Raw genomic sequence first — 22,952 nt, 5'->3', positions numbered from 1 at the left:
CTGTTTTTTATGCGGTTGCCAGGCAACAACTACAATACAAAAGCTTTAAAAACACAGGAAACAATGACAAGCATCTCCGAACATGTAAATTAGTTTTGATTCATGGAAATAGTTGTTTGATTAAATAATATTAACGCCACAAACCAGCTTTTCTCCAGAGGTTTTATTGTTTATTATTTAGCTGACGCTTTAATCCAGAGTGATTTACAAAAAGTGTATTTATCCGTGTAGATACAGGCCAGAAAATATTAGGAAATAGAGTTTTGACTTGACAAAGTTCTCCGTGATAACTGAGAAACCTGAGTGTCTCTCAAAGCAGAAACGGCTGGTGAGTTTCTCAAGATTACTTCGTCATAAAGCATATTTTTCTGTCAGTTTGTTACGGTTTTCTAAAAACTTTGTGTTAATTATACAGTAAAATAATTAATATCACGTAAACATGATGAACATGATATGTAAGCACATCAACAGAGTAAACGCTAACGGCTGAAGGCAACAGTAGCTAACTGCAGCTGTCATTAGCTAGTTAGCTCAGTTAGCGGGACAGGTAGCGGCCCGGACTGGGAGCTTGGATCACTGGGGAAGTGTTGGTGTTATTCATGCCAGCAGCAGCAGAACTGTGGGTATTTTCTGTTAATTTTATGAGTTTCAAGCTTTAATAAAAAGCTTAACTGCACAAACTTTTGCCAACAAATCAACTAAAGTGTTGCAATCAAACAGGGACAAGTCTTAATGATGATGTAACAACAGCTCTCACTGTGAAAAACCCGGACCGACCATAAAACACCTGCTTTTAGACTGGAGTTTGGTTCAACAGTCTCTAACTTTGACTGCTCAGAGCAGAGGGTATTTTAATATTTCACATAAACTGAGCTGACCTACCGTCTAATGAGGAAGTTTGTAACGTAGTCATGACAACGACATAAATGATCTTAACGACAGAAGAAGTGACAGAAACGCTCGTGCAGTTAATGTGGAGTTTTAAATGTCAGGACACACACACACGTCTTTACAATGACGCTGATCATAAATCAACAACAACACAACCGTGTAGACCAATCATGTTAATACTTACCTGGCTACACCGATCATGTGACTGTCTGCAAACCTATCAATGTACGAGCCCAAAGGCAGCCATTTTGTGCCGCCCTGATGAAGACCTTAATGGCTGAAACACGTCGGCATGTTTCTGCTGTTGTTGTGATTCAACAGTCATGATTAATTAAAGGTTTTATTACTTATTATGCTCTTGAGTGTCTTTTTCAAGAACAAGATCCCAAAACTGATGAGCACCAGAGGCATCACCGATCCTTGCATCCTGTTTTTTGACTGAACTGTTTGCTGCTGCATTTTGCCTCCTAATTGCTAAAAAAGCAATTCATGATCTCAACGCGATTAAATTGGCAACAGGACAGAAATTACATTTACCGTCAGACAAATTAGAGAAGCTGTTTTCGCCTCAAAAAAGGGGCGGAGACATGACGAGGGTGAAGGGTGAAGTAGCCGGGTGGGATGTTCTCGTCAGGAGCCTCCGACAAACCCACAAAGACTTTGAGTAAACGTAACACGAACAGACACATTTAGAGGAAAGAGGCTCCTCGTACCAGAACAAAGCCGACGCAAATGTACATGAGTCACAAACTGTTTGAGGAAAAGCTGGTCAGTGACTCAGTGTGAGTCTGTGTGAGTCTGTGTGAGTCTGTGTGTGAGACTTCCCCACATTTCAACAAACCTCTCATTGACAGAGATGAAGACAGATAAGAGCGACCGGACACTATCACCATGTACACACAGTTCATCCCGTTCAAAACCTGCTGGTCTGAAGAGGCTGAGTGGTCGGTCTGTCGTGTTGCTTCTCCTTTGGGACTGAGCGACACACCTGAAACACACAGGTGAGCTGCAGACGGAGAAGACTTGAATCAAGCTGGACTCACACTGACCGAGTTTCAGGCTGATTTAATCCCTCCCGACGATCGAAGGAGAAATCTGGTCTGGGTCTCGACCGGCTATCAAACATGTTTGATATTTATGACTTAAAATCTGGATGATTACATCAGCGCTTTATGAGCCCAACCACAACAACCAATGAGAGAGGCATCCCGGAGCAGCTGACGGTGCCAGATTCCACCGGGCCCGTCACGGCCACGACACGGTCACCGGAGCGGATCGCAGCGGTTCTAGACAACGCTGGTGTTTCCACCGGCGGCACCACGGCAACGTTTCAGCAGCGTCCCCGGAGACAGGAAGTCAGGCGGCAGAGTAGTGCATCCGAGCAGTTTTCAAAATAAAACACCATGTGCAGAACAATTAATACACTTAAAACAGACAAATAACTACACAATTTAACTGCGTGGCCCACTCAAACACAGGAGAGGCACAGAAATCAAGGAGAAATGATGAAATAAACACAATCTGAGCAAGTCTGCAACATCGGGCGACATGACGCTCCTGAAATGCGCCCTGTCGATATGAAGTCACGCGGAGGATGGAACAAAACGGCGCCGTACACGCCCGGTAACAGAACCGAGCCCAGTGGAATCACAGGGTAACCCCTGAGGCTAATGTTAGCTAGCATACTGCTGTTTAGACTTACAATCTCAGCTCCAGCGCTTCCCCATGAGATCATGTGAGAGGGATCACGCATGAGTTCAGCTTCAGCCTGCAAAGCCATGAAGTCAGAGCTGATTATTTACTGCTGTTTAGTGAAAATGGATTAATATTGAACTCATCACGTGTCCAAAGAGCACCAAATTAAAGACTGTTGTCCCCCAGGTCCTCAGCCACAAACCTGCCGAGTGTGAAGAAGATCGGATGAACGGTTCTCGAGATATGTGAAGGAAAGACAAGCAGACAGACAGATTTCTTGCTTCATGGTTAAAGATATAGACCTGAAGAAAGTCTGTTGCATCCTTTGACTGTCAGGCCGACGAAGCTAAATGCAGCTGAAGAAGAAGAAGAAAAGGAAGAAGAAGAACAAGAGACACAAAAAAGGAAAGTGGGGGTGATGGACATGGAGAATATGGAGAGTAAGAGGATGGAGGGGGGTGTTTGTTGTGCGTACCAGTCGGTGCAGTATGTGAAATGTGAACTGTGTGTGTGTGTGTGTGTGTGTGAGTGTGTGTGTGAGTGTGTGTGTGTGTGTGTGTGTGTGTGTGTGAGTGTAGGGGAGGATCCTCTCTCTCTTAAAGCCGGCTCAGAAAGAGGGCGATCAGCAGAGCTGAGAGTGAGAGGCACTGAGGAGGGAGCACACACACTTCTACTGACTCTTAGACACACACACACACACACACACACACACACACACACACTCACACACACTCACTCACACAGACAGACAAGTGGCCTATTGTACACACACACACACACACACAGACAAACACACAAACACAGTTGCAGATCAGTGTCATTCACACACTCACTCTTCTTTGGACTCCGGACTGACCACTTGAGGATACATCCCCTCAGGACTCTGTTTCCCATCATGCAGCAGTGGAGCCTCTCAGAGCTCCAGGGGGTCTCCACCCAGCGGGGGGCCTCGACCCGATGGACTACCCAGGATCGAGCCCTGCGGAGCTCCAAGCAGCCGAGGCGGGGGTCCGGGCGTCCGTGCCTCTGCCCGTCGAGGGGAGCTCCTCTCTGGGCATGGCTCCTGCTGGGGGCCCTGGTGGTTCCTGGAGCCTGGAGCTTTCTGAGCGAGGAGCAGGAGGAGCTGCTGGTGGAGCTTCATAACTACTACAGAGGACAGGTGTCACCCAGCGCCTCGGCCATGCTGCCTCTGGTAAGACACCTGGAGAGCTTAAAGTTAGGGCTCGACCCATGTGGGTCTACCGATTATTAGTAATCCAGGAGAGCGGTAACCGATAACAGATGCACATTTACAGGAAAAATACAAATCTGTCTCAAAGTCGAGAATAACCAGTGAATGTAACTAACTACAATTTACTCAAGTACTGTACTTAAAGACACTTTTCAGATCCTTCCCTTCACTGTTTTCATTTTCTGCTACTCAATACTTCCCTCCACTGAGACTAACAGAGACTAACAGAGACTAACAGAGCGGAGGCTGCTGCATCAGAGCCAAAGTAACTCAGACTCAAGCAGAAAACATCACAGAAACTGATAATCGAGAAAAAAAGCTGAATATCGGCCCAGATGATACGTCAACCAGCAGAGAGGAGTAACTGAGGACAGGGTGACATTGATATAATGAGCTAATTTTGTCCATTAAATGTCAGATAGTAAATCGTCCTGTGATGGTTCCTCCCAGACTTCAGCTGCAGAATCTGTGTACAGCTCGGTAATTACTGGACTCTCTCGGTTGTGTTTGAGTTTAATCACCAGTCAGATTCTCAGTGCTGAATCGTAGTCGAAGTAAATCTGACGGTCTGTTTATTTAATCTGACTGAAATCATTCTGATCAGACTCAAACTGAACCTTTTACATGGACGCTAAATAAAGTTGATGATGTGTTTTGTTACAATATAACTTTTCTGTGTTTAAGTGTATAATCTGACAGAAATATAACAGAAGATTAATGTATTTTGAGAATATTCGTTCCTTCATCCGCTCCTGGTAATGCAGTTGTCCAGACAGCACCGCGTTGTGTCCTGGGAACAATATTTACATTTCTGTTTTCAGTGCATAACGACTTCGTTCGGCATTTCATCCATCCAGCATCCCACAGTCCTTAAATCTCTTCAGATCTCCAACAAAAAAAGTCACAGATCAGTTCATCGCCCAACTTAACTCCAGCGTGAGATGAACATGTGTAGAAAGAATATGTTTGTTGATACCAGAGAGAAACGATCAGATTAAGTGTTTATTGATTATCAAAGGTTTACACCACCAATCTTCATCTGACTGACAAAGTGTGTTCAGATCGGCCGGATCACATCAGTGTCTTCGGACTGAGGTGTTTACGTGACGCATTTTTATTATAATCGGGTGAAAGAAAGATTGTATTAGTCTGATTTATGACTAGTTATTGGTTGAAATGTTGTTCTAGAGGCTGAGAAGGAGAAAGTTCGTCATGTCTGTGGTGTTCAGTCAGTACGACAGCATTAAAAACTGAACGTTCACATCAACAATCAATCAATAAATCAAACGTTATTCATATAGCACCTTTCAAACAAATGAAAATGAAAATGCAATGTAGGATATTAAACAAAGACGGATTTAGAAACTAATGCGCAGCAAAGTACGGCTGGTTACAATAATAACAGATGAAGAATAAAAGAAAAAAACAGCAGAAACAATAACAATAAAAATAAATGAAGTGTATCATATAAACACTAAAACCATAAAATGATGAGACACCACATTAAAGCCGGACTGAACAGCTGTGTTTCATGATGCAGCTCATTATAAGGCCGTCAACACGAGCTTTAAATAGTCAACACAAGGATATTTTCTCCAGGTGCTGAACTTTAAACAGACACATCAGAACCATCTGGGCTGCAACATCAACCTCTGCGACCGTCCTCCACTTTGGTCTCACCACATTTTACCACAGAGTTCTGGTCCACATTTGAGTCCACAGCCTTCATTCCAGAAGCACGGAGAGTTTTTACTCTTTCTTGTCGTTCACATAAAGTTTTTACGTTGACTGCTTGCAGCGAGAGTTACAGGAAGGATTCAAACCCGGAGTTTCGATCACAACCTTGTAACATCAGCTCACCTGATGCAGGCTGGATGACCTGAGCGTGGTGTCGTTAAAGCTGACGATCAGCTCTCCTGGTAAAGTACATGCCTCATGCACACGGCTGAGATTGAGGCTTGGGGGTTTGAATCCATCCCGTAGTTTCTGCTGCATGGAGTAAAATTTAAAAACTTTATTTTTGAACCACAAGAAGCCAGAAACTCTGGCTCTCCAGTGGACGTCTCTTCATCTTCATCAAAGCGTTGAATTAATGTCTGTTGGATGAGTTTCTGCTCTGCGGGTCGGCTGGTGTGGAGTGACATCATCTCCAAAAAATGGGGACACGGTTTGAAACTTAAGCGTGAACGGCTTCTCCCCCGAATGGTCGAATCATTTCAGGGATATTGCTCTCATAGACACGTCATTAGCGGCTCAGGATCTCCTCAGCTGCTCTCGTCAGAACCCAAACTCTCCAGCACCAGCGTGCACACATCTTGTTAACCGTCAACTGTGTGTTTTTTATTTATTCACTGTTCCCTGTGGACGAACAAAGAAACAGCAGCAGAGCCAAACTGCCACCAAACAGCTGAAGGTCTTAAACTCAGCGTTAAAACCACAGACGCTTGATTTTGTAACTGTGGTTTGGTGAATGTGTCATTACTGGAAGTGACTGACGAAGTCTTATAACACATCATGACGACTCATCTTTGTGTTGACACCAGCAGCTGGTAAAACACGGACGCTACTGTTTCACAACTTCAGACAGCAAACGATACGTGAACCATGATGACTGTAATGATCGCGTCATACCAGAGCAGAAGTGGTGGAGCAGAAGTGGACTGGATGTGATTTCAGTCGCCAGAAATTAAACTTGCAATTCATTTGTTTCTTATCAGACTCCACCATCAGTAAATACAGTCAAAGATATAATTATCTGCATTAAAATGTCACTTGACCTTTGTTCCTCATGTTACGCTGCGTTTCAACCGGTCGCCTGTCGATATAACATCTGATGATCTGAGAGGAGGTCGGTCCAAAATACCCCCAAAACACGGACGGACTTAAGACAACACAAAGAGTTTCTGCAACCGTGATTTAAAATCTCCACGAAGAAACAAATCTGTTCAACTTTCATTTGCGTGTCAGAAGGTTTCGGTCAGAGGAAACGCAGAAGTTTCCAATAAATCTGTTGACAGCGAGCTTCATCCTGAGTAATCCACAGACCTCAAGACGTCACAGACTTGTCATTATACTTGGAAAGAGATGCTGTTGAGTCGTGCTAATCTAATTGCGTAGCATTTGGAGCACCATGAATCGGTCATTGAGCCTCATTGTATGGGGATGATCTGATGACTGCAAACCTCAGGAAGTCACACTCAAACTATCTGGAGGGATCAAAACTGTGGGAAACAGAGAGAGAAATATGTTTTTGGTGACCAGAGCATTGAAAGTATGTACATGTATGTATTTTATAAATGAACAGCTCATAAAGTAAAGTCTGTGAGGCAGGTTGAAAAGGTTCGAAAGGCTTGAAACGGTCTCTGATGAGCAACATCCTGAGTTAGAGGTGAGGAAATGTCTCAGTTATAAGGTGCATCGCGATGTAGACGTGACGGAGCAGAATCGAGAGTCTGCAGCTCATGTTTGATTGCTGATTGTTGATTGTTCGGCTTCAGCTGGACAATAAAGTTATGTTGCGACGTTGCTCCCATGCTTTGAATTGTGGGCGGACATTAGGCTCGTATTTTTTTTAAACTGACATCTCGGGCCATGTGTCAGATTTGACAAACTGGACTTCTGCCTCACAACAATCACTAATCACGTTAGCCTTTTTCACCTGAAGCTAACGCCTGCAGCCGTAAATAATAACTGTTTCAGTGAACCCAGCTAATCAGCCAACGTCTGAGGAGGTGCTGTCAACTCTGCCGTCCAGCTGAGAGCGGTGTGAGCAGCAGGGTGGATAGATAGATGATGTCTTATCTTAAAGCTGCCATGTGACAACAAACGTGTGAGACACTGCAGATGGATCAGTGTTTTGTTTTTGTAATGTTCACGTATTGAAAAGATGCAGCTTTTATTTTGTAGACTGCTGTAGTCCTTTCTAAATAAAAGAGGAGTTTAAGTGATGAAAAAGCAGCAGTGCAGTGAAACAGATCAGTGAGGATGCGACGCATCGAGAATCACTGACAGCTGAATCGTAATCGAATCGTGAGGCCAGTGAAGATTCACTCCTCTATCCTGGTTTCTCTACGTTTAACTGTCACATGAAGACAAATAATGAATAACAGTCATCTTCCAAAAACACAAAAACTCGCAGCCAGAGCTGTAAATTAGCTGAATAGCTCTCAAGATTGAAAAGATTCACAGAAAAGGACGATATTAACTCATCAGCTGCTCTGTAAGTCGAGAGACTGTGACAAGGAGTCAGTTAACGATGTGTTTACCTTAAAATTCCTGACATGTTATCTCCCTGACATTACAATCCAATAGCTGTTTCTTTAATAATAAAAAGTGTTGACCCTCATGACTTCAATGTGCAACTCTGCAGTTCTTTGGAAAGGTTCTGAATCTGAAAACTCAACAAAGACAAATCAAGATTTTTCCACAAAGATGTCATATATATCTCTGCACTTTTTTATAAGATGTTCTTGGAGACGCCTGACTGCTGTCCGCAATTTAATTTAATTGTCTCCAGCTGTGAATTGTTTCTTGTGTTGTGCATTTTATTGTGGGGTTGCAGTGTGCATCAACAGCACATTCAGAGGAAAAAGCACATTTAGTCTTTGAGTTTAAGTTTGTCTGAAGGACCCGGGTTTGTGTTTGAAGGCTGAGGCAGGATGAGGTCCGGATCAAACTGTGGAGAACAAAAACAGAAGAGGAATAAGGTATGAACCAGTGAACATGAGGGTAGTGAGAGACAAGGGAAGGAGGAAGTGCAAAGGAATAAAACTTTTAACTAATAAATGTACTAATTAGTCTATTCATTCATTTATCACCTGTTTTCTTTTGCTGTTTCTGTTTTTCTGAGCACACAAACGCCAACAGACATGTAAACTCTGGTTCTGGTTGCTGGCGTCTGTCTTCGCCTTTGTCTTGTTCTAATTATCCTTGTTTGTTTCTGGTTGGCGTCCCTTGTGTTTTTTGCAGAAGTCTTTTGCAGATGAAAACATTTCAGCAATGTGTGTCCACAGAGCACAGAGGAAACGAAACAGAGACAGGAGACAGGTCGTGTTGAGTAATGCTTAAAGGCTTCAGGACATCTGACGCTGCAGCTCGTCAGGCTCAGCTGTACGCTAACATGCTAACGAGGGACATTAATCAACAATATTTAAAAAAAAGCTTTTTACTAACAAACAATGGAACAGCGTTTATATTATGTGATATCGGATCACATTGATCGGCACTTCGATCGGCCTCAGCTGCACTTTATAACCAATATAATGACACTTTTATATGTACGGCAGCTTTAAGACATTAGCTTAATAATTTAACTGTATTTTAGTGTTTAGCTTTAAGGATGTCGTGTGCTAATATGCTCAGTGTTGCTCAGTATATAATGTTTACAAAATGATGTTGATAGCATTATATAACACTTCACTTTATTATCATGCTACATCAACGTTACTCTTAAAGGAAACATGTTAAAGATACAGCCAGAATTTTAGTTTGAAACATTCAAAAAAATAAACTAACAGCGTGAAGAAACAACAGTGCTGATGTCAAAGACGTCTGCAGAGATGTCTACTGAAGTTAGCATGCTAACCAGCTAGCCCCAGCCCGTCCTGTCTCACCACTTTGAAGCTCAAGAGGTGAGAGTCTGATAGCTGCTGTAGTTTCAGCTCGTTAGTCAAATACATGATCAAGATAAACTCACAAAATGTCAAGAAAGGAAATATTTTTACAGCCGTTTTATTTCTATACGTCCGAGTTCAAGTTTCTCTCTGTGACCGAACTCAGACGAGCTTAATCGCCTCGTTAACTCATCGTAAAACACACGTTTGTCTCCACAGTCGCCTCTGGTTCGGTCCAAGTAAAGTTCACAGAGTAACATGAGAAGGTATTCTGGCTCCTCCACGGCTAACCGAGCTACTTGCTAACTAGCTGCAACAGCCAAAGACAGATTCTGGTGTTTTCTTACACATTACACCTTTAAACTGGAGCCGAGGCTGATATTAGATCTTGAGGTGATCGTGGAGCTCGACGAGAAGAAGAATCATCTGTGTTGTTGGTTTTCATCGTTTGGAGTCAATCAATGTCTGAAAAAATGTTTCTCTAATTCATTAAATAGCTGTCACATATTGTTTTCCCACTTTGGAGCAAACCTTCGCCAACAGACTGACGAAACGACACTGAACATCACCAAAGATGAAATGATGTCATCGCCAGGCAGAGATGTTTTCTGGCTGCTGTCACTTGGCTTCATGAACGACTTATGTAAAAGTTTTCCATTCGTCATGATGCCTCTGACACGAGAACAGTTTGTGCGTTTCAGGTGAACCGAGGGTCAGATTAAATCTGTGCTGGTTCTGTGTGTCGGCGCGTCGGGCAGGTCGAGGCCGGCTGGTTGTTTGGGTTTGGTCGGTGGAGCGGAGAGAAGCTCCAGCTGCTTTGTCTCTTCATGGAGGCGCGATGATGAACTTTTATGGCATTGGATGTCAGGAAAAAGCGTTTGTGGATCGGCTTTAACCATTTAAAGATTTTACAACTGTGTTTTATTAAGTTTGGACAAAACACATAACGGCTTCCAAAACTGTTTTACAATCTCATTTTATCACTTTATGAACAGGTTGTATTAATTTGAGCTGACATTCAAATTACAGACGAGTCAGCAGCCTGAGCGAACGATAAGACAGACTTCTTAATCTGAAGGTCCAGTCTGCAGAACTGTTCCCAGAGATCCTGACCCGCCACGTGTGGAAAGTGACAAAGAGAAGTGGTTTGCTCTTCATCATCACATAATCACCATCAGTAAACAGAGGACCCTGTCTGGATCTCACTCCCAGAGACCGAGGCTGTTGTCTGGGGGGGAGTTCAGTGAAGTCTCGGTGCTGCTGGTCGCGGTGACTTTTCCTCATTAAATTTAGCCATTTTATTTTCTATACAAGTGGCTGAAGACAGTAACTGCAACAATACAACAGTGGAGGGCGGCGAAGAACATGCGAGTTAATGTTTTTTGCTCTACATAACGTCAGGTTATCACCGCCAGGCGCTGTTTTCTTTGTGGAAGTGTGACGAAGCGAGTCTGTAGCGACTTTTCCACGTATAAATTCAGCATTTTTTCCCCTCATATAAGACGCTGAAGACACGACCTGCTACCACATTACTGTCGTGTGGTCTTGTAACGTTGCTTTGTGGGACACTTCTCTTTCATTCTGAGTGATATCCAGCGAAGGATGTGTTTGGTCGACCGACTGAACGCCATCAGAACGACACACTCCTGTCCCGCGCTGCCGGCATTTCCGTTCACATAGACGTCGTCTCGCCTCTGTTACACCTGAACGCACTGGACCTTCAGTCGTAGGCTTGCAGTTTGGTTGGGTTGAGGAAAACATCAGAGTTTGGGTTCAAAATAACTTTTTGTTTCACACTGAACACAAACAGCAGTCTCCTGGATGAATCACATCCGTCTGCCTTCCTCTGCAGGCTTTATCCCTCTATACTACGTCTCCTTCCTCCTTTGCTGCTCTAATATTTACTACAACCACTAGAGGTCGCCACCGAACAAAAAACATAATTATGGGTCGTAATAAGCTGCGTTCACTGTCGACCTATACGGTGGATTTTCTGTCTCATCAGCTCCACGTTTTGGCGCCTCTGCTCAACACCGTCACTGATTTGCTCTCTGCGTCTCCTCACACAACATGATCATTCGTACGGGTCAGCAGCGAGAGCTCTTTCTGTGGGTCGGCCACATTAAAAGACACCAGAAAACGCTGAGTAAATTGGAGCCTGGGTTCCAGTAAGAGACGGGTGTTTCCCTCCGCCGACTCCCTCCAGTTAATAACACGAGCGTCAGAGAAGGAACGCAGGAGGGAAACGATCCGGAGACAGGGAGGGAGTCGGCGCTCAGCTGTTGAGCAACAGAGGAGGAAGACTGTTGTGAAAGAGCCGAGAGACGAAGAACACAATGTTTGGATAGAGACAAATGAAAATTAGGCAGTGAATGAATGAGCACCCAGAGGAATGTGTGTGTGTGTGTGTGTGTGTGTGTGGACCAGGAGAGGTCTCAGCCTGTCTCCGCTGCTATGGAAGCCCCGCTGGGACATTTCCATATTCATGTTTTTCTTTCTGCTTTTCAGCCTAACTGGAGAGAGAGAGAGCGAGGGAGAGAGAGGATGAGAGAGTGAAGGAGTGAAGACGGTAGACAAAGTGAGGAGCAAAGACAGACTGGAAGATAAGAAGAGCAGAGAGAAGACAGAGTATCTGTAACATCAGGAGGCGTGAGATGAGGAGGGGGGAGGTCAGTGTGCTGAACTGTGAGGAAATTACAGTGGAGAGATTTCTGTTTTGTCTGAATGTAAGTACAACCTCTGCAGTCAGATAAGATGTTCAAACTGGACTGAGACCAGCAGACGAACTGTGTCCACCGCAGAGAAAACAGCTATTAAAACAGACCAGAGCTCTGTCCAACCAGTCCAGATACAAAGACACCAGTCTGACCAGCTCCGGCAGAAACCATAGAGCCTGAGTCTACCATAACAAAGCAAAGGAACCAGTCTGACCAGTTTAAATAAAAGTGGTCTTTGCTACCTTTACCACAGACTGATCCCACGTCCCCCAGGCAAGGCAGCCCGTCTGAAGCGTTATGTTGTACGTCACTGACGTCACGAAATGACTCGTTTCACCGTCATAATTTGAGCCATCGGTCCAACGACATTTGGAAAGTCTAGAAGAGCCGCACGATTAAATTATTTTATCCCCATTCATGTTAGCCAGTAATATAACGTACCTGAACAGACCGCATCCTAAACTCCTTCCTTCTTTACGCGCCACCACCGGATGTTGATAACGCGTCATCACTTCCCGTGGCGGGAAGTTCATCATCGCCCGGGTCTAAAAGCGAGGTGACGAAACAGAACCCGATCCTAAAAGCCGAAACAGCAGAGAGACAAATCTGACCAGTTCATACAGAAATGATAGAAACCGTGAGACCAGGACCAAAACTGATACAGAACAAACATATCGAACAAGTCTGGACAAAACTAACAGAAACAGAGTGACCAGTCTGAGCGGCTCAGATCAGACTGGTCCGACCCATGATTTCTCAGAACACAGAAAGACTTGTAATCTGTGGATTTAAACTCGAACCTTCCTGCTGCGGCCGAGCTGAAAACAAACAGTCGGCTTGATCCTGAAACAGAACCAGGAAACCAGAACCTGCAGAGAAGGAATGTAAATCCTCTCAGCAGGAGACCGTTAATGCTGCAGCGCTGCGTCTGACTGTTAGCGCTCTGATATTTCATCATCTGTACTGTACGCCGATTATTGGTGCTTGGAAACTAATAAAAAACAAACCCGGAGGAAACATTTTCCTAAGCAGCTCGAGCGAGATTTACAGTTATATCACGGCAGCTCTGCTCCCGGCCAACTGTGTTTCCATCACGGCTGCTAGACGACGACACCGCGGGTTCAGATAGAAACATGGAAATAAACATATTACATTATACAGAGTAATATAATTACAGAAAGAAGTTTTAAACTGAAAAGAGTCGCCGGCAGGATCAGTTAGAAACAACAGCTTCCATTGTTCAGGGGGATAAACACATTTATTTATATTTTATTTTGCTTGAGTGTAGCTCATCTGTGAATTAAAGGTTATTGCCTAAAAACCAGCCAGAGCCACAGAAACATATAAACAATATAGAAACATATTTATGGGTCAGCAGTGAAATAATGCCTCTTCAGGGGATCATGGAAGTGAAACATACTTATTTCACCACCTCTGAAGTCCCCGATGAAATGAAACAGGAAAACCTGAAGGTGTCTAGACGGGCTTGGATACAAAGCAGTTCAGTGAAGACAAACAACAGACACCAGGCTGCTGACAGGCAGAAACACTCTTACACAGGCCCGGACCCGGTGCAGGTGACCCGGCTGCACGGTGACTTTTTGACGCTCGCTCAGCTTTATTACAGAAAACATCAGTTTCCTCCACGAGAGAAAACGACGACAGCCAAGAAATCTCAATGGGCCCAAACAGACCAGAGTGTCTGGCTGGCGATCTGTTTCTGCAGTGTGTCAGGGACAGAATCAGAACCAGAACACACATTTTGGCAGGTGGCACTTATAACCTTAATAATGGCTGCATTCCATTTAGGTGAGCGAGGCCCAGGGCTCTGGTATTGTGCACGCTCGCTCAGCGGCGTGGCTTTCAGGGACACTTAAAGAACGGTGCCCTCGTTAACGTTATCGGTCACACCTGCAAGTCAGAATGTGAAACGGGTCCGTGGGTCTTCACAAAGGGGCCTCGTCACACCCTGATTGGCTGTGAGCCAGTGGCCACACCTGCAACAGGTGATCTGAATCCAGCCAAAAGAAACTGACAGCAGTGGGACTGTATCTTGTGTTAATGGTGACCAGGGTATGAGGGCGTGTGACCACAGTAAAGAGAAGCTAACCGGCTGCTAACAGCTAACTGTAAACCAAAGTTCAGGGAGTGTGATGGGTTCAACAGCTGTGGAGGAAACAGAGAGACAGAACCGACACGTCGAACGTCTGGATCCTCGCTGCCAAACAGAAAAATACAGAATATCACGAGCCCGGTGCTGTAAATTATTTTTACTGTATGTTTAAACCAAAAGAATGAACAACAGGACCCTGACTTTAATATCCCTGTGTGTGTGTGTGTGTGTGTGTGTGTGTGTGTGTGTGTGTGTGTGTGTGTGTGTGTGTGTGTGTTTATTTGTCCAGTGATGACACACAACACAAACAATAGTCAGGGGTCTCCTTCACATTCCTCTCTCTCTCCAGGCTCTCAACATCTGGTCTGTGTTATGACTTTCGGGTCATGTACGTGGTCATGAAGCAACACACACACATGCACACGCGCGCACACACACACACACACGCGCGTGCACACACACACACACACACACACACACACACACACACACGTACACACACACACACACACACACACGCACACCTCTGTCTCCACACTGGAGGTCATCCGGTCTGTGAACAGCTGATTTTTGTTTGTCTTTGTCTCTTAATGTTGTTTACATTGATATCAGCTGACTAACCACAGTGTCTGTTCAGCGCGTCATGTGCGGATTTACATGTTAATTGATTTACTAATTAGCTTCGTTAGCTCATATCCAATGAAATCTACGCACACTGTGCTCATAAAGTACAGACTGTGTAAATGTTGGTGAAAGTCGCCTGGACGTCTTTTCACTCAGCCAGAATGAGGTTACATTGATCTTATTGATGGTATTTCTCTGAAGTCGTATTTCTCTGGCAGGTGAAAAGACGTAATTATGTTGTTGTAAATCTCAACGTCTTTCACTTTTGAACCAGTCGTGACGATAAAACTTTCCTAAACGTCTTTCAACGGCAGAACGCTCACAGCGAGGAAGTTATTGTGCTCTTTACTCCACTACGTTAGATCATTAATACAATATATAAACCAGATGATTTATTGTTACAGGTTAAGCTAACGAGCAGTACACAAATTAATTTAAATTAGACCAACCCAGCAAGCGAAAGACGTCTTTTACACATCTCGGCTCAATAAAGCCCCAGTTTAGTCGACTGTGTAACCTGTTTCTAACCAAAAGGATTTGAAGTATTTTACTTTTTTTGTTTTTGCTTCTGCAGTTTACAGGATGTTTGATATAAAAACAGTGATTTCAGGTCACATCGAGGTAAATAATGAACGTAGTTACGTTTTACGTCCGGCAGCACTCAGCTAAAATGTAGTTACAACATCAACGTGTCACGAAGCACAAATCTGTCAACGGTTTTGTAATTTGTTCATTTGTAGGTTGAAGAGAGACGAGACGGATCAGTTTGTGTTTCTCAAAGTCACTGGGAGGCGACATGTGGTCGACATGAAGGCGTTTAATGTTTAATGTTTATTTAAAAAGTCATAAATATGGAACCATACAGACTGTTACTCATTTAAAGTGCGATAAATCACCTTCTAAATGTGAACATTTAATCAGCGTCTTTAAATAGTCGTGTACTAACTTTGCACCGGGAGCCCAAATTTAGTCGCGTTCCAGCCTTCAGACGTCAGGTTTACGTATGGACGGCGATTATACGTCTTTAAGACATAAAACTGTTTGCTGTGATGTCATCCTGCATTAGCGACGCCACAGTTGAGGAGCAGGAGCCTCGTGCAGTTTGCCTTCGTCCACTGTGCCACAGAGCTCCAGTGTCGTCCGAACACCATCCTACCTCGTGAACCTGCTGATGCAGAAATGCTTCACATACTGTTCATGAACTCGCCTGCTGCGATGTTGATGCATTTTCTCCGGCGGGCCGCCCGTCGCTCGGAGATGATCCGGCTGTTCGTCGCAGCGAGCCGGCAGCTTGTCAGACACAAATAAACATCAGCAAACAGAAAGAGCCAAAGACAAACATCATAATCCACATCAACACTCGAGCCTTAAACCGCAGACGATCATGAGCTCACACGTTCATCCTCCTCTCAGACTGCTGCTTGTAGAAGAACAACACAAGCAGCATGTTCGTATATGGATTATAATGGACTAGCTGATAGCTGCACTCGTCTCAGTCAGACAATCAGTATCAGGACTTATTTATCATATGGAGCATTATTATATTTGTGAAAGGGAAGCTAGAGCAGAGAAGTAAACCACACGGTGGTGTCCCCGATGTAGTGACATCAATCTTAAGCTTAACTTCCATCATTCTAGATCTTTACCGCCCGTTTGCTGAAATATCATGTTTAATATTTAGTGTTTCTCAACTGTGTGCGACAGTGAGCGGCTCCACAGCCTCGGATATTAAATGAACTCGTGTGTAAATACATTTCTTCTGTTTTGGGTGACGCTGATTAAATATGGGCAATATATGGATATTACATTGTTATCATGACACGACTGTCATCATTTTGTCAAAGTACCAGAAGTCATCCGTACAGTATTGTCACGATCCATCAGTCCGAGCACGAAGGCTTTCGAGCAGATTTCAAAATCGTGCGTCATGTGTCACAATAATCATTTTAAGGTCATATCGCCGAGCTATAAGAATAATAAAACTATTTCCCGGAGCACCGGTGTTCTGATGGTTTTGATCCGTGCTGCCGTTTTACCTCGTAACTAAGTATTTGTGGTATTAATACTTTTACAGTTTAAGTTAAAGATCTGAGTATTCGTACACGACTGGGCGACCTTTCAACACACGAGTTGGGATGTGAGGTGAGAGCTTCAGGCATGATGGGAAGGAAACATGCACCTCAGGCAGGCGGCTGGTGAAGGGGTCAGACTGTGGTTGGGGTCAAAGGTCAGGGGGTGATGAGGACAGTGACACCTCCGGTTTTATCTGTATGAAGGGAAACAGGCAGAATCTTGTTTGTTCGGATGAATGAAGTCATGACAGTGATGATTTCCTGACTCGGCCATGTGAGTCAGGGTCAAACACAATGTGTGTTTATGAATCTAAATGCTTCTTTACTTTCCTTTTCCTGTCTTTAACACATTCCCTTCACATGATATTAAATGTCAAATCATGTTCAACAATGAGAGGCTGACAAATCCACTTCACTTGCTTCATAAGCCAAACATCCGTCTTAATGTCTCAGAAATCATAAAAAATAAACATTTCACTGAGTCAGCTGAAGTCCGCGCCAAAGATCTGCGGTTGATTTTATTAAACATGTTATATAATAACAATAAATCACCTCTAAACTATTAGCTTAGTGCTCTCTCTGAGAACCTCAGAGTTATTTACAGGCTATAAAATCCACAATAAATCAAAACCAGCTACACCCGGAAATTATTGTGCAAATTAAAAGGAGGTTTAACAGGGAGTGAAGAAAACGACAGCAGGGAGACAAACTGGTACAACTTCCTGTGTTACGAAACCAACGGCTGCAGCTTCTTCAGGCTTCATGTAAAGCAGGTCGGCCATCTTACATCTCAACACACCACTCTGCACTTTAGAGGAGCAATGTGGACGATATGGCCAGAGTTTTAGTTTTTTTTAAAATATATGATCGAATATTATGAACAGTGTGAAGAAACAACAGTGTCGATGTTCTGTCAGAGATGTCTATTGAAGTTAGCATGCTAACCAGCTAGCCCCGGCCCGTCCTGTCTCCTAGCAGCACTCTGTAGCTCAGAGCTGATCGTCTGACAGCCTGTAGTTTATAAAGCAGCCAGTTCACTGCTGAGTCCAACAAGTCAACAACATAAACTCACTGAATGTGAAGAAAGAAATATTTTGACACATATTTTCTGAGTTCCTGAAGTTTCTCTGTGACTGAACTCAGACGAGCTTCATCGCCTCGTTAACTCGTCAAACACACTTCATTCAAACTGGACACAAACTGAATCACAGTCACCAGAACGGTGTTGGTTCGTCTCCACAGTCTCCTCTGGTTCGGTCCAAATAAATCCTCAGTTCACAGTAACGTGTGAAAATATTCTGTCTCTACACGCTGATGATGTCCGACTCTCTCTCTCTGTCCTCTCCTGTCCTCGCCTGCCGTGTCTTCTCGTTCCCGGAGTCAAAGTCCTGGTCAGAGCTGCTGTAAATCGCCTCTGTAGTGTGTCCTCCGTCTTCACACTGACCTCTGTGACTCTGTGACTGACTCTCCCCGTCATCTGAGGCCACGATCCAGCAACATTTCTGTTTTTCCTCTCTGAGCATGTTTGTGTTTCTTGTTCGGTTCTTAAAAAAAGACGACATGAGATGATTCATGACAGTAAACATGATGAGAAAACCTTCTCTGGGGCCCGTTAAGAGTTATGGTATTAATTCTTGTTCTGTAGCGTGACCCACAAGAAGAACTGTGTTTAATTATAAGTTGTTTATGAACTTAGTAGTTAGAAATTCTTAGACAGGGTGACCAAATAACCTCTACTCAACGTTACTTACTTGCTTCTTGGATCAAATGATGATTGGTAAATACATATTTAGGATCCACTTTCTTACAGTTCTGATTTAATGATAGTTCTGCTTTTATTTTATGGTAGAATCACATATCTATCTATTACCACACAGTCCTGCCCCGTTCACCCTGACGGTGGAAAGATGGTTGAAATCGTGTGGTTAATTAATTACTGGATTGCAGTTGTGCAATGTGTTTTTAGCCACGCCAGCGAGTCAGCTGGTTGGTTCACCACTTTTGTGGTCGGATTAACCAGCTCTTGGTGACCCCTGAACTCTGTCCGTCTGTCAATGTTTCGGTTCAAAGCTCCTGAAAATGTGGTTTCAAATGTTAAGAAGAGAAGAGTTAATAAACAGTAATCAGTTAAAAGATTATTAATCTGCTTCATCAGGCCTCGGGTGTGTGATTTGTTCAGATTTGATTGACAGTGACTGAACAGTCCAGTAAAGGAAATACAAAACCTAATAAATAAATTAGAAAATGCATAAATGTCTCTAAAATAACTAACTACCAAATAACTTTGATAAAAAAGGAAATCGGGGGGTTTTCATGTAAAGAGACGATTGAGAAAATGCATCTTCGGGGCCTTTAAGACCAAATTGATAAAGAAATGTTAGCATGCTAACATGCTAAATGAAAATGGTGAACATCCATATACCTGCTAGCATCCCATGTTAACTTTCTCATTGTGAGCATACTGATGTTAGCATTTAGCTTAGCACAGCCTTAAAGGTTCAGTGTGTGGGATTTAGGAGAATCTACTGTCAGAAATGAAAAATAAAAATCTTCATAATTTTGTTTTCTTCAGTGTAAAATCACCTGAGACGTTGAACTGTTGTGTTGTTGTTACCTCAGAATGAGTCTTCAGTATCTACAGAGGGAACCGGTCCTCTGCCAGAGTCCGCCATGTTTCTACAGAAGCCCAGAGCGGCCAAACCAAACTCTAGAGTTTAAACAAGCTCTAGAGAGGGCCTCTCATTTATTTAGTGTTTTTTAGCCTTCATAGGGTCGAGTGAGACGATGAGTGTGATCTGCAACTTTCTGTTTACGTTCTCAAAGTCAGAATTTTCTACACCTGAGGTCCAGTCTGGGTGTTCAGTCTGAGAACGTTTCCAGACTTCTTCTCTTTAACATCCACTGGTTCTGTGCAGAGATGGGACCCGAGCCTGAAGGTGATCGCAGAGGGCTACGCTGCTAAATGTGTCTGGAACCACAACCCAGAACTGGAGGACACCGGAGAGAATCTGTACGCCGGCACCGGCTCTCTGGACCTGCGAGAGGCCCTGGAGAAATGGTTTCTGGGTGAGTGGGTTCATCAGAGTGCAGGGTCTGTTTGCAGAACCAAAGATGTCTGACGAAGTTAGTCATCCCTGGTTCTGAACCTGGTGTCAGACCAGAATCTGCATGTACGATGTGATATAATGTAACTGTAATGTAACTGTAATGTAACTGATTCCTGCAGAACACCTGGACTACGACTTCAATAACAACAGCTGTGATGAAGACAAGATGTGTGGACACTATACACAGGTCACATACCAACACACATACAGTATCTATACACACAGGTGTATCTCTGGACTGGATCTAAACCGTGTGTGTGTGTGTGTGTGTGTGTGTGTGTGTGTGTGTGTGTGTGTTACAGATGGTGTGGGCAGGCACACACAGAGTCGGCTGTGCCTTCCACCTCTGTAACAACATGGAGGGACTCGACTGGGAGAGAGTCTCCTTCCTCGTCTGCAACTACTACCCAGCGTCAGTACTACTACTACTACTACTACAACTACAACTACTACTACAACCTCTCATGCTACAGTACTACTAGCACCATGACCAATACTACTCCTACTACTATCACTGCTGCTCCAGATAATACTACTACTGTCAGTAGTATTGCTGCTGTTTGTACCACTAATAGTAGTACTATAAGTCCATATAGTGTCACAACTCTAATACAAATACTGTTACTATAATAACTAGTACTCCTAGTACCTGGAAGCAGTAATACCACATGCACTACTGTCAGTGATACTCCTGCTCCTGCTGCAAACACTACAGTCTCTCACAGCGACAGGACGACAGCGCCCCCTTGTGGACACGTGTCACACCTGCCACACTGTCTGTGTACAGTATGTGTGAAGTGTATTCATGAGCGTCGATCCTGTGTGTAACGGTGTGTCTGATCTGCGCTCTCAGGGGGAACTATGAAGACGAGAGGCCGTATGTTGAAGGTGACTGGTGCTCCAGATGTCCTGAGAACATGCAGAAGTGTGAAAACAACCTCTGTGGTACGACACACACACACAACACACACACACAACACAACAACACAGGCAGTGATGCTTACATCACACTTTTAAAGGTTCAGTTTGCCTTGAAACAACATGTTTTATGGCAATTTGTTCATTAGATGAAAAAAGTAAAGACAGATTTATAACAGTGTGTCTACTGACTGAAGTTATTCAAGTATTTAGATAATCAGTGAAATGTTTAACGGGTATGACGAGTTGATCGGGTAGAAATATCACCATCGAATGAAGCATGATTTAATTAAAAGTGGACGATTTGCAGGACAGAAATCTGACGTTGGATGAAGTATGATGTTGACACATTAGAGCCCAGGTCTTTACTCTTTTATTGCTTCATAAATCAGAAACTACTGTCAATAACTATAATTAATTATTACATTTTTTTGCCGTGTTTTTTAGGAATGAAATGTTCTGTAAATCAGGCCGTGGATGATGTGTGTCCTCCAGAGTACAGAGAGGAATAAAACTGGGACGTTTGGTGTTTGTAAATGCTGCTGAAGTGCAGATTTGTGACTGAGTCTGAGATAAAACTCATTTTAAAGATACATTCCCCAAAAACATGTTTAGACAGGAAATGGTGAACAGGTAAAACATTAAACGAGTGATAAAACCATGAACGTCCTCAGCTAATTACTTACATTACTTTTTGTATCTTTCTGATATTTAATGATTAAATGCAAACTGGGCTGGCTTCTTAATTATGCACTCATTTGCATAAATGTCCAGAACACAAATCTGAACTAAAATAAACATTGTTATTATATTTTGGATGTTTTCTTTCCACGAGGCTGAAAGAAGACGTGTTTTTGGAGGCAACGTAGCCCAAATCTCAAAATTGACTTTCTTTTTAAATATCGGTTAGTGAGACGATCAGAGGAGGTTATAAAAATGAATTTCTTCTTCTGTGGTGTTTTCCAGTTGCTGACGACGACGATGAGGAAATAGATGACGTAACGTGGACATTTACGCCTGATACCCCCCTCGAGTCTGCAGAGGATGAAGAGGAGAAAGTTGTTCCTCCTCCTGAGACAACTGAGCCTTACGTCCTGCCCGCCACCACCACCAGTGCTCCCAGTATCACCACCACCTCTGCATGGGACTCTGAGGACTCTGAGGACACCCCACCACCAGCAGCCACCCCTGCCCCGGGCACCCAGCCTCCAGATGTCCCCTCGACAACACTGGAAAAGGAGGAGGAGGTTGAAGAAACGGTGGAGAAGGAGGAGAGGAAGAAGGAGGAGGAGACGAGGAGGGAAACGACAGATACGATGGAGGAAAACGGAGGCAGAAACAGTGATATAATATACCACAACAACAATGTTATGATTAGTGCCGGTTCAGTAGCTTCACCTTCTCTCCTGTTAATCTGTCTGACTGGGATCCTGACTCGGAGGCTGTGAGGAGGACGAGGAGGAGGAGGAGGAGGAGGAGGAGGAAGAGGAGTCAGTACGTCCACCTCACCACTCCTGCGTTGACTGCACATCACCTTGTTAATCTTTGGTAACAGCCCCCCCCCCCCACTGCAGAATAATATGGGTCAAATTAATAATTCACACTCATCAGAAAACAGCTGCCGTTTTCACAACATCTGCAGGTAGTCTGGCTCCAGATCTGGGTCACATAATGTGCATAACCTGCTTCAACCTGCTCTGAATACAAAGACATTACTGCCAGGAAGTACGAGTACTAAATCTGCCGTGTTTATTTGAAGGAAACGCTTTCACAGCATCGGTTTTGAGGATTTCTTTAAACGCTAAGTGAAAACTGACACAGGCGTGGTCGAGAGGAAAACCAGGGTTTATGAAGCACGCTGTGGCACCACGCTGTATTCACCTTCTCTCCACGAGTTAGATGTTCAGATGGATGTCAACTTCATGTCTGTGGAGTCAGGACGTGTTTAGCCTAGCTTAGCATAAAGACTGGA

The 22,952-nt window shown here is 43.8% G+C and overlaps 2 protein-coding genes across 2 annotated transcripts in view; one reads left to right on the top strand and one right to left on the bottom strand.

Annotated features, from left to right (window-relative positions):
* Positions 1–3,219: 3,219 nt before the first annotated feature.
* LOC311265725 (peptidase inhibitor 16) overlaps positions 3,220–22,952 on the top strand; it is a 21,785-nt gene continuing 2,052 nt past the window's right edge. The window contains exons 1-6 of the mRNA XM_084367686.1: positions 3,220–3,778; positions 19,871–20,021; positions 20,182–20,249; positions 20,365–20,474; positions 20,916–21,007; positions 21,947–22,952. The exon at positions 21,947–22,952 is cut by the window's right edge and continues 2,052 nt beyond it. Of these exons, the coding sequence (XP_084223812.1) occupies positions 3,482–3,778; positions 19,871–20,021; positions 20,182–20,249; positions 20,365–20,474; positions 20,916–21,007; positions 21,947–22,428 (1,200 nt within the window). The 5' untranslated portion in view covers positions 3,220–3,481 and the 3' untranslated portion in view covers positions 22,429–22,952. The remainder of the gene's footprint in view (positions 3,779–19,870; positions 20,022–20,181; positions 20,250–20,364; positions 20,475–20,915; positions 21,008–21,946) is intronic.
* Positions 17,799–22,952, bottom strand: part of snx21 (sorting nexin family member 21) — a 51,536-nt gene continuing 46,382 nt past the window's right edge. Inside the window, exon 6 of the mRNA XM_084367685.1 lies at positions 17,799–18,499. Coding sequence (XP_084223811.1) covers positions 18,226–18,499 — 274 coding nt within the window. The 3' untranslated portion in view covers positions 17,799–18,225. The remainder of the gene's footprint in view (positions 18,500–22,952) is intronic.

This window comes from Pagrus pagrus (genome assembly GCF_965226575.1).
Source record: "Pagrus pagrus genome assembly, chromosome: 11".
Classification (NCBI taxonomy): Eukaryota; Metazoa; Chordata; class Actinopteri; order Spariformes; family Sparidae; genus Pagrus; species Pagrus pagrus.
The sequence above is the reverse complement of the archived record's forward strand: the minus strand, read 5'-3'. Positions and strand labels throughout refer to the sequence as shown.